Genomic DNA, 11520 nt, shown 5'->3' with positions numbered 1-11520 from the left:
AGAGCATAAGCTTTCGTGAGCTACAGCTCACTTCATCGGATACAGACTAACACATCTGATGGAAAGTGTTTCTTCCAAACAGACAGAAAAGGAATTTGTAAGACAGATATTAAAGCAAACATGAAATTAATATAACATGTGACTTGTGTATATGCCTTTGCCATGTCTTTACGTCTAGATGTTGTATTTACTGGTTGATCGTCAAAATCGGTAATATTCCAGTTAACCTGGAGGTGGGGTCTGTAACAGATAGGACTATAAAGCACCATGGCTTTGGGTGATTTCTTATCGTTTCTGTTACGAGAACTTTTTGTAAAAGCACAAAGTGCTTCTAAAAAAAAATAAAAGCCCAAAGGCACCCTCCTCCAAATCTGCCTTCCTTGATCTTTTTGTTCTCTTACCTCATAGTTTCACAGAGCAGCTCATTATCATGAAATTAAAGTAATAATTTGTACTGGAAATGTTTTTACAATTACCCTTCTGGGAGCAACCAAGAACCAACCACTGAGTAACATATCCTAGTATCTTGGATTCCTGGGAAACATGGTGGGTTTGGATACATAAATGTACCCTTATGTTTCTTTTCAGCTAAAGGAATTGTGTATATGCAGCATGTATTTGGATGTATGTATCCTATGATGTACAGCCATTTTATTTGGTATTAAGTTCATGCTCTCAAAATAAGTACAGGAGTTCAGTTTTTAAAATGCATATTACCGTGGGAGAGTGTAGGAGAGAAGATTTAGTGCTATTCTCCAGAGAAATGGTTCTCAACCAGGGATCTGGGGCCCCCTGGGGGGCCGCAAGCAGGTTTCAGGGGGTCCACCAAGCAGGGCCAGTGTTAGACTCGCTAAGGTCCAGGGCAGAAAGCCAAAGCCCCACGACATGGGGCTGAAGCTGGGGCCCTGGGCCCCACCATCCGGGGCTGAAGCCAAAGCCTGAGCAAAGTAGCTTCGTGGGAGATCCTGTGGCATGGGGCCCCAGGCAATTGCCCTGCATGCTGCCCCCTAATGCTGGCCCTGGCTTTCCTATGCCGAAAACCAGTTATTGTGGCACAAATGGGCCTCAGAGATTTTATGCCATGTTGGGGAGGACCTAAAAGAGTAAAAATGGTTGAGAACCCCTGCTCTAGAGCACAGACAAATCAGGTAACAACTGAGACTACCAAAAAGAATCCTAATTTGAATATTTAGAAAGTCAAGGTGTGTAATAGGCAAAAACTGAGCAAAAGAGATGACACACCAGCATGAAAAGTAAAATTACTTACTGTACTCTTCCACATCTGAGATGAGCATGCAGCCTTAAAGTCAAGAGCAGAACAGCCACCCACTGAAAGAGCTCCTCAGAGAAGTCAGCAGAGAGCTGCATTACTGGATGCTGCAACAGCACAATTGCTGTGAGAAGGAATAATCGTCATCATCTTGCCTTGATCGATCCTGCAGCACTTTGCAGATATGGAGGAATCATCCACAAACCCTAGCCACCAGTGGGATGGAATGACAGCTGTTTGTATGGCACCCAGCTAAAACACATCCAAGTTAGTAGAGAGTTATAGGAATGCAGGCTCTTTGGGGTAGGGACTGACTTTTCAATGTGTATGTGTGCAGCACCCAGCACAATGGGGCTCGGCCCCACACCTTCCCACAATACTAGTGACCCTGTGTGTGGGTGCTGTCTCTGGCATAATGGGGTCCAGTTTCCCAACTGAAGCCGCTGAGACGTCGCCAGGACACAGCGCCATTATGTTCACACTGCAGTGAGGATGCGCCTAGTGCTGGCCTGGGCTGCACACCAGGAGGGGGCGCGGATGCTCATGGGGGCTGTGGTGTGTGGGAATAACGGGGGTGGCTCCAGTAGCGGCCTGCACAATCCACTCACAACCAAGGTGCGTCCATCCATCTATGTATTCCTTCATTCTGCTATCGATCCTTCCATGGACCCATCCCTCCGTCTCTCTGCCCAGCAAAATGTCAAGAATCTGACCATCCCTAGGTCTGTCCATGGATCCGTTGGTCTGTGAATCTGTCCATCCCCATGTCCGTCTGTCCAAAGACCCGTCTGTCTGTCCACAGATCCCCCATCTGTCAGTCCATCCCTGTGTCCGTCTATCCGTCCACAGATCCCCCATCTGTCCGTCCATCCCTGTGTCCGTCTGTCTGTCCACAGACCCGTCTGTCGGTCCGCGGATCCCCGCATCTGTCTGTCCATGCCTGTCTCCATCTGTCTGTCCACATACCCGTCTGTCTGTCCCTGGATCCCCTGTCTGTCCATCCACCCCGGTGTCTGTCTGTCCACATACCCGCCTGTCCGTCCACCCCTGTGTCCGTCTGTCCACATACCCGCCTGTCCGTCCACCCGTGTCCGTCTATCTCTCCACAGACCCGCCTGTCCGTCCACCCCTGTGTCCGTCTCTCCTCAGACCAGCCTGTCCGTCCACCCGTGTCCGTCTGTCTGTCCACAGACCCGCCTATCCGTCCACCCCTGTGTCCGTCTGTCTCTCCTCAGACCCGCCTGTCCGTCCACCCCTGTGTCCGTCTGTCTCTCCTCAGACCCGCCTGTCCGTCCACCCCTGTGTCCGTCTGTCTGTCCACAGACCCGCCTGTCCGTCCACCCCTGTGTCCGTCTATCTGTCCTCAGACCCGCCTGACCGTCCACCCCTGTGTCCGTCTGTCTCTCCTCAGACCCGCCTGTCCATCCACCCCGTGTCCGTCTGTCTGTCCACAGACCCGCCTGTCCGTCCACCCGTGTCCGTCTCTCTCTCCACAGACCCGCCTGTCCGTCCACCCCTGTGTCCGTCTGTCTCTCCTCAGACCCGCCTGTCCGTCCACCCGTGTCCGTCTGTCTGTCCACAGACCCGCCTGTCCGTCCACCCCTGTGTCCATCTGTCTCTCCACAGACCCGCCTGTCCGTCCACCCCTATGTCCGTCTGTCTCTCCTCAGACCCGCCTGTCCGTCCACCCCTGTGTCCGTCTGTCTCTCCTCAGACCCGCCTGTCCGTCCACCCCTGTGTCCGTCTGTCTGTCACAGACCCGCCTGTCCGTCCACCCGTGTCCATCTGTCTCTCCTCAGACCCGCCTGTCCGTCCACCCCTGTGTCCGTCTGTCTCTCCTCAGACCCGCCTGTCCGTCCACCCCTGTGTCCGTCTGTCTCTCCTCAGACCCGCCTGTCCGTCCACCCCTGTGTCCGTCTGTCTCTCCTCAGACCCGCCTGACCGTCCACCCCTGTGTCCGTCTGTCTCTCCTCAGACCCGCCTGTCCATCCACCCGTGTCCGTCTGTCTCTCCTCAGACCCGCCTGTCCGTCCGCCCCTGTGTCCGTCTGTCTCTCCTCAGACCCGCCTGTCCGTGCACCCGTGTCCGTCTGTCTCTCCTCAGACCCGCCTGTCCATCCACCCGTGTCCGTCTGTCTCTCCTCAGACCCGCCTGTCCGTCCACCCCTGTGTCCGTCTGTCTCTCCTCAGACCCGCCTGTCCGTCCGCCCGTGTCCGTCTGTCTCTCCTCAGACCCGCCTGACCGTCCACCCCTGTGTCCGTCTGTCTCTCCTCAGACCCGCCTGTCCATCCACCCGTGTCCGTCTGTCTCTCCTCAGACCCGCCTGTCCGTCCGCCCGTGTCCGTCTGTCTCTCCTCAGACCCGCCTGTCCGTCCACCCCTGTGTCCGTCTGTCTCTCCTCAGACCCGCCTGTCCGTCCGCCCGTGTCCGTCTGTCTCTCCTCAGACCCGCCTGTCCGTCCACCCCTGTGTCCGTCTGACTCTCCTCAGACCCGCCTGTCCGTCCGCCCGTGTCCGTCTGTCTCTCCTCAGACCCGCCTGTCCGTCCACCCCTGTGTCCGTCTGTCTCTCCTCAGACCCGCCTGTCCGTCCACCCCTGTGTCCGTCTGTCTCTCCTCAGACCCGCCTGTCCGTCCACCCCTGTGTCCGTCTGTCTCTCCTCAGACCCGTCTGTCCGTCCACCCCTGTGTCCGTCTGTCTGTCCACAGTCCCGCCTGTCCATCCACCCGTCTCCGTCTGTCTCTCCTCAGACCCGCCTGTCCGTCCACCCGTGTCCGTCTGTCTCTCCTCAGACCCGCCTGTCCGTCCACCCGTGTCCGTCTGTCTCTCCTCAGACCCGCCTGTCCGTCCGCCCGTGTCCGTCTGTCTCTCCTCAGACCCGCCTGTCCGTCCACCCGTGTCCGTCTGTCTCTCCTCAGACCCGCCTGTCCGTCCACCCCTGTGTCCGTCTGTCTCTCCTCAGACCCGCCTGTCCGTCCACCCGAGTCCGTCTGTCTCTCCTCAGACCCGCCTGTCCGTCCACCCGAGTCCGTCTGTCTCTCCTCAGACCCGCCTGTCCGTCCACCCGTGTCCGTCTGTCTCTCCTCAGACCCGCCTGTCCGTCCACCCGTGTCCGTCTGTCTCTCCTCAGACCCGCCTGTCCGTCCACCCCTGTGTCCGTCTGTCTCTCCTCAGACCCGCCTGTCCGTCCACCCCTGTGTCCGTCTGTCTCTCCTCAGACCCGCCTCTCCGTCCACCCGTGTCCGTCTGTCTCTCCTCAGACCCGCCTGTCCGTCCACCCCTGTGTCCGTCTGTCTCTCCTCAGACCCGCCTGTCCGTCCACCCGTGTCCGTCTGTCTCTCCTCAGACTCGCCTGTCCGTCCACCCGTGTCCGTCTGTCTCTCCTCAGACCCGCCTGTCCGTCCACCCGTGTCCGTCTGTCTCTCCTCAGACTCGCCTGTCCGTCCGCCCGTGTCCGTCTGTCTCTCCTCAGACCCGCCTGTCCGTCCACCCGAGTCCGTCTGTCTCTCCTCAGACCCGCCTGTCCGTCCACCCGTGTCCGTCTGTCTCTCCTCAGACCCGCCTGTCCGTCCACAGATCCGCCGCCGGGGGTGGGGGCGGGGAGCGGCCTGGAGAGCGAGGGGACGCCCCGGCCGCCGGGCGGAGCGCGCTGACGTCACCGCGCGCGGGTGCGTTTGGCGGGAGGCTCGAGCCGGGATGGCGGAGGGCCCGGAGCCGCGCGAGCTGGAGTCGGACGGGAGCAGCGAGGAGCTGGTGCTGACCCCCGCCCAGCTCATCCGCAGCCTGGAGCAGGTGGGAGGGGCCGGACTCCCGGGGTCTCTCTCCGGGAGGGGCTGGCAGCCCGGACTCCCGGGTTCAAGCCCGGCTCTGGGCTGGGAGGGGCTGGGAGCCCGGACTCCCGGGTTCAAGCCCGGCTCTGGGAGGGGAATAGGGGCTGGTGGGTCAGATCACGGGGGGCTCAGTCTTGGGTCGGTTTGTGGCTCACTCTCCTGCTGTGCTGGCAGGCCTGGCTGAACGAGAAGTTTGCCCCAGAGCTGCTGGAGAGCAAGTCTGAAATCGTGGAGTGTGTCATGGAGCAGCTGGACCACATGGTGCGTGTCTGGAGGCACAGGTGGGGGCAGGGGATGGGAATGGCTGGGCAGGTTCATACTGTTATTGCTAAACTCAGTGCCCTGGGGTCTCCTGCCCCAGCTCCCGCCAGTGCTTCTATCCGTCCCCCTGACCAGTGTCCCCCACATAGGGCGGATGTAGTTCTGAGCCTCTTGTGGTTAACTTGTGTGCTCTGCCCAAGCAGTGATGGCTCATACTATGTGCTGAGAGCAGCAAGAGCACCCAGGCTCCTGGCATGTTGCTGTTAGTCACAGAGGTTAATATTGGCGTCAGCTGTTGTTGTTGCCCTTGTCTGCTATGCTATAGAGCCTCCAGCATGGTTGCTGTTCATCCTGGCCTGCAGCTTGTTGTTCGCCAGAGTGGGCTGGTGATGGGGCAGTGCTGCTATTCAGTTCCTGGTTCTTTGTGCAGTTGTTTGCTACAGAGTGGTGTAAATCTCCTGCTCCAGGCAGACTCACAGTTGCCTGGATGACAGAATCAACCATCTGCAATCTTGGCCAATGGCCATTACCTGCCCAAATCATATATGCTGCAAAATCTGGCATGTGGTTCTTGGATTCCCTTTTCCAAGGAGCTGTCCCGTGTGTTGGTTCCCATGTGGCAGTGAGAGGTGGTAACCTGCATTCGTGGTGCAGGTGCTCTGTCTGCAAGAGGCAGCTGCAATCTAGCTCTTTCCCGGGGCTCTGTCTGCGGACATTGGCCTCTCTGTGTCTTTAGCTATTGAGTGTTTGAACAGTCTGATATTCCCCCCATGTGCCCCTTCACAGGAGTCAAATCTGAAACGAGCCAAGCACGGAGACCTGAAGGTCAGCATCCACCGCATGGAGATTGAGAGGATCCGCTATGTCCTCAGCAGCTACTTGCGCTGCAGGCTTGTGAAGGTAACACCCTGTGCCATGGCAAGGTGACTCTTAGGAGAGTGGCTGGAGGCATGGCGTTCTGGCCTCACCAAAAGCATATTGCTTTGGTCCGGGGCTCTGAGTCATGGGCCCTTGACATGTTTGGTTAGAGTGACCATAAGGTTCACCTGGGGAATCCATTCCTCATTGGTGTCAAGCGCAGCACCTTGTTCTGGGTATTGCAGTGACTTGGTGTGGGGGGGTTACAGTGCTGTGGTGAGCATGTTCATTACCCTATGGAGAGTCAGCACAGTGCAGTCTTCCTCCTGGAAACTCCATTGCCATCCCACCTCTCAGGCGCAGACAGCCCTGCGTGGGTCCGGAACTAATCCCAGGGCAGATGTGCCACCTCTACACCTCCCCAATCTGCAGTGACAGATTCCCTCTGGCTATAGAAGGGAGAATGCTGGGAGCTGCCTATGACGGAGCTCTCTGTTTCGATCACAGCTGACTCTTCTTTGGGGGTGTTTTTTCCCCTGGCAGATTGAGAAATTTTTCCCCCATATCCTGGAGAAGGAGAAGTCCCGAGCGGAAGGAGAGCCTTCCATCCTCTCTCCAGAGGAGTTTGCCTTTGCTAAAGAGTGAGTAGGTATGGAAGGAGGGTTGGGCAGCAGGGTGAGCCAGGTCTTGTTCTACTGCGCTGGCTAGGTCCACGCCAGAACTGGGGTTGTAGCACTCTGGCTCTTCCTTTGAGCCTCCGCTTCACATGCTGTAGATCCTCCCTTGGCAAACTTGGCCGTGGCAGCTTGGTTGGAAAAACCTTGGCCCCTAGTGACCAGTTAACAAGTCCCTCGCTCTCTGTTGGGCCTGCAGTGAAGCTAGAGGCTTGGCCCTGAGCACTCCTGACGGTCTGGGAAGGGGTTGAAAAAAGATCCCCGCTCAGCCTTCATCAGTTTGGAGTCAGCCCACTTGCCTCCTTCCGTGTGCATGCCAGATTCATGACAGGAGCCTCGTCCTGCTGCACAGCTTCCTCTCCTGTCTCCAAGCAGCCTTCTGTGGGCAGTTTGTGGCAGGCCATTGGCCCAGGAGGTATCTGGGGCAGTCTCACTTCAGCCACCCACTAAACTATGCCAGAAAAGTTCCCACAGGCAGGACTTGGGCAGCACAGGGAAGAGCCCTCACTGCCTTTTGTGTCACCTTCCCATGAAGATAGGCTTGCCCTTGGGCGCTGAAGGATTTTTATGCCCCGTTTTGCTGGAGCAGAGCTGTCTTCATTTCAGCTTCTGCCCCTCGAGACCAAGCCGCTTGCTGCTGTGTTCCCGTCGTGCTTGCGGGTTCAGCGTGTCTTGTTGGTACCTGGAGTCAGTTCTGGCCCACCAGCTTTTGCCGTGATCTGACTGACAATAAGGGCTGCTTGTTTCAGGTACATGGCGAACACAGAAACATACCTGAAAAACGTGGCCCTGAAACACATGCCTCCCAACCTGCAGAAGGTGGATCTCCTGAGGCTGGGTAAGAGAAGCTCGGCTCAGCACAGGCAATAGGATTCTAACAGTGGCTCCCTGGGGGGACATCCTGGAGGAGCCCTGGAGTAACCTGAAGTCCTAGAGAGCAAGCAGTGTAAGCGCTAGAGCTCTGGCGAGTGCTTGGAAGAGGCAGGTGTCTGAGCATGGCCCTCTCCACACTGCTGGCCCTTTAGAAGGTGGTCTGGATATGTTTGCACAGCCCTCTCCTAGAATCGCCCTCTGGGGAGAGACAAGGGGGTCACCAGGCTATTCACACTGGTCTCTGTGTTCTGACTCTCCGGCCGTCTCAAATATGTGTTGGCTGGTGCATTTGGGGCTGGCCAGTCGCCTGTGGTGCTAGTGATCAGCATTGCACTGTGTCCTCATGAGCATCCCAGCTCCTCGTGAAGGTCTTGCAGAGGAGCAGAGACTGTTCCCAGGAGTGGCTTGTGCAGCACAAAGTGCCCTGATCTCAGTCACTTGAGCCAGGGGTCAGGGCTGAGTGTGTCGCTTTCCTTGCAGTTCCCAAACCCAACCTGGACTCCTTTGTATTCCTGAGGGTGCAGGAGAGGCAGGAAAACATATTGGTGGAGCCAGAGACCGATGAGCAGAGGTAGGTGGCCTATTGCTTTGCTGTGCACTGATACGCACGTGCCTTAGAAATGCCATCCTGACTGTATTCTGCTCAGCTTCCCGCAGCAGAGAGTGCTGGGGGCATCTCTGTGAGTTGCCTGTGCAGCTGTGGGTGGGTGGGCTGGATGGAGCAACACCCCTCCTCCTTGCCTAATCCGGTCACATTGCCGCTGAAACCCTCAAAAGCAAGCAGGAGCCTCAGGAGAATGCAGCACCTCTCTCCTCTCAGTCTGAGCTTGCTGCCGCCCTTCCGTCTGAACCTGTCTTTTTCCCCTTCAGAGAATATGTGATTGACCTGGAGGAAGACTCACAGCATCTGATCAGATACAAAACCATTGCCCCCCTAGTGGCCTCAGGAGCAGTTCAGCTAATTTGAAACATCACAAGACTTAGAGGCCAGGCAGGAGGCCCTACAGTCTGGGAGGGCGAGTGCCGTGCACAAGACCACCTGAGAGCATCGTTGTGCCAGTCAGCGCATGGGGACACAACAGTTGTGGACAGTTGCAAATACCCATCCTGCCCCTGGCCCAGCCTGGGGGCCCAGCAGCTCAGTTTTTCTGTAGCCTGAGGACAGGAAGATAAACAGCCAGATAAAGGTGCCATCAGCAAGTGCCCCTGTGTGGGGATGAGGACACTGCTGCTGAAAGAAAGCTGAGTCCGGTCTTCCATCCAGCTGCAGCCTCTGCAAAGCTACTGCTCTGTTATGGAGCCAGCAGGTGGCACCATTGCCCTGCTTACACTCCGGATATTGCAGCTGGCTGGCAAGAACCCCCTGGAATGAGTTAGTGACTGTTGGAGCAGGATGTGCCAGTGTGAGCGAGGTACGTTATAAAGACAACAGTAAAATCTCCATGCGTGCCTAAAAGGGCACCACTGCCCAAGATCCTGTCCAAGCCTCCTGTGCAGCTAAATTAGGAGAGATACTTAAATGTAGTGTGGGGAGGGGATTAGACAATGGGTAAGTGCTTGTGTGGGTTTGCAGCAGGTAACAGCCCTGAATGGCCTGGGGTGGGGCTGGTCATGTTTGGAACCTGCAGGAGCTGTGGAGCTTACAGGCCCAGGGATGGCAAGTACACTGATGGGCCTGAGAGAACATAAATAAACCATTGGAGTATCTCTGCTCTAGCTATCAGTGAGGACGAGGTGGCGTCTGCATCCCTGACAGCAATTCTGATTCACTTTGGTGTATTCGTGGCACCCATTAAACAATCTGTGGCTTTTCCTGAAAGCCAGCAGCCTGTGTTCCAGACTGCGTCCAGCATGACCTGGACGTGGGCCGCTCAGCCTTCCCCCGATGAGCATTCCAGTCTCCAGGTCTGTACGAGTGCCTCCTCTTGGGTGTAAAGCACAGGGGCACTGTGCTTACCGTGGCCCAACAAAAGCGGGTGGTCGGTGTCAAACTCTGGGAGCCGCAGCTTTAGAAAGACTGGCATCCTGGCTTGATGGGATGTTGGTTGCCAGGTCTGTGACCCACTTGTGACCTGCCCGCCTCCACTTTAAGCACTGCCCTTTGCCAGGTGATCCATTCAGCCAAAAAGCACAATGCACAGATTCTCCATTGCAAATAGTAGAGATGGGAGTGACTGGGAGCTAGGAGTGGAGAGAGTGTTGGGCAGACCCTTCTGTGTGGGGGAGGAGCGGGAAGGAACAATAGCTTAATGTTCAGAATGTGCTAAATACCAGGTTACCTCAGCACAGTGTGAAAGGGCTGCTGGCTTGTTTCCTTGATTGCCAGCTTGATGGTATTAATGGGGAAAGGAAGCTTTGACGTTAGTACCTCATTAGGTGAATGGCATGCTGAACGGCCTGGGTGTTGGTTTGCTAAATTGCTCCCATCACCCTGGAAAGGGCCCTGCCTGTCCCCACGGGAGAGATCTGTAAAAGCTGTAAAAAGAAAAGGAGGACTTGTGGCACCTTAGAGACTAACAAATTTATTTGAGCATAAGCTTTCGTGAGCCACAACTCACTTCATCAAATGCATGCACTGGAAAATACAGTGGGGAGATTTTATATACACAGAGAACATGAAACAATGGGTGTTACCATACACACTATAAAAAGAGTGATCAGGTAAGGTGAGCTATTATCAGCAGGAGAGCGAGGGGGCGGGGAGGGGGAACCTTTTGTAGTGATAATCAAGGTGAGCCGTTGACAAGAACATGTGAGGAACAGTAAGGGGTGGAAATAAACATGGGGAAATAGTTTTACTTTGGGCTAATTACCCGGTACTTAGTTGGAACTACCAACTGTCTCTGAGGATGCCAGTCTTCCTGGTGTCCACCAGAAAGAGTTTCCTTGTATAAAAGTCCTCTTTCTACAACAAACCTGGATCGATTAGAAGAGCTGAGAGGCGGTGGGTTGCTCCATGCTGCCGTCCAAGCTCTCTGGAGGCTTTCATCTGCTTCCTGTTTGGTCTGGAACTGTTCCCTTGATGCTGGAGACATAAGTTCCTCATTGGATTGTGGACCTGGGTTTGGTCCCTCTGGAAGCAATGCAGGTGTTGGGGCTGTTTCCGTTGACTGTGAACCGCTCTCTCTCTCCGGTGATGTTGGGGTTCAGGCACTGGCTGAACCTCTTGTGTAGGGTTATCTGCTGCTGCTGGTGCAGGTTCAGTGGGGCCCTCTGGTGTTGGGGTTGCAAGTACTGGATTCAGTGCTGGCAATGGGTCTGGTGCTGGTTGTTCTGCCGGTTCCAGTTCTGAGACTGGCTCTGTCTGGGTCTCTGTGACTGGATCCACTACTGCTGTTGCAGACATTGGCATGGGGTCCGGTTCCCTCACCTCTGACTGGGTCCTGGTAGAAGTTTCTGGAACAGAGCTAGGTGTGACAGCTTGCTTAGCCTGGCTGCGGGTGACCATTCCCACCCTCTTGGCTCGCTTCACATGATTGGCCAAGTCTTCCCCCAACAGCATGGGGATGGGATAATCATCATAGACTGCAAAAGTCCACGTTCCTGACCAGCCCTTGTACTGGAACGGCAACTTGGCTGTAGGCAAGTCAAAAGAGTTTGACTTGAAGGGTTGAATCGTCACTTGGACCACTGGGCTGATTAAATTGGGGTCCACTAAGGAATCATGGATAGCTGACACTTGTGCTCTGGTGTCCCTCCACGTGGTGACCATGCTGTGCCATCTAGCTAAAGCAGCACACACAGCTCCCAGTGTG

At 55.9% G+C, this 11520-nt stretch overlaps 1 protein-coding gene across 1 annotated transcript; it reads left to right on the top strand.

The window, feature by feature from the left end:
- Positions 1-4855: 4855 nt before the first annotated feature.
- On the top strand, positions 4856-9584 carry GINS4 (GINS complex subunit 4). Its single transcript, XM_038384864.2, has 7 exons — positions 4856-5061; positions 5274-5360; positions 6147-6260; positions 6762-6859; positions 7642-7730; positions 8246-8336; positions 8636-9584. Exons 1-7 carry the CDS (start codon positions 4966-4968, stop codon positions 8730-8732), a joined length of 672 nt encoding a protein of 223 aa, XP_038240792.1. The 5' UTR covers positions 4856-4965; the 3' UTR covers positions 8733-9584.
- Positions 9585-11520: the final 1936 nt, after the last annotated feature.

Source organism: Dermochelys coriacea, chromosome 26 (assembly GCF_009764565.3).
Source record: "Dermochelys coriacea isolate rDerCor1 chromosome 26, rDerCor1.pri.v4, whole genome shotgun sequence".
NCBI lineage: Eukaryota > Metazoa > Chordata > Testudines > Dermochelyidae > Dermochelys > Dermochelys coriacea.
This window is presented reverse-complemented; position numbering and strand designations above follow the sequence as displayed.

Bases quoted from the DNA above. Each gene is read 5' to 3' on its own strand.
- GINS4 (XM_038384864.2), top strand. From the start codon at position 4,966: ATGGCGGAGGGCCCGGAGCCGCGCGAGCTGGAGTCGGACGGGAGCAGC. The intron at 5,361-6,146 runs GTGCGTGTCTGG...GCCCCTTCACAG, and splicing joins TGGAGCAGCTGGACCACATG to GAGTCAAATCTGAAACGAGC. The intron at 8,337-8,635 runs GTAGGTGGCCTA...TTTCCCCTTCAG, and splicing joins CCAGAGACCGATGAGCAGAG to AGAATATGTGATTGACCTGG.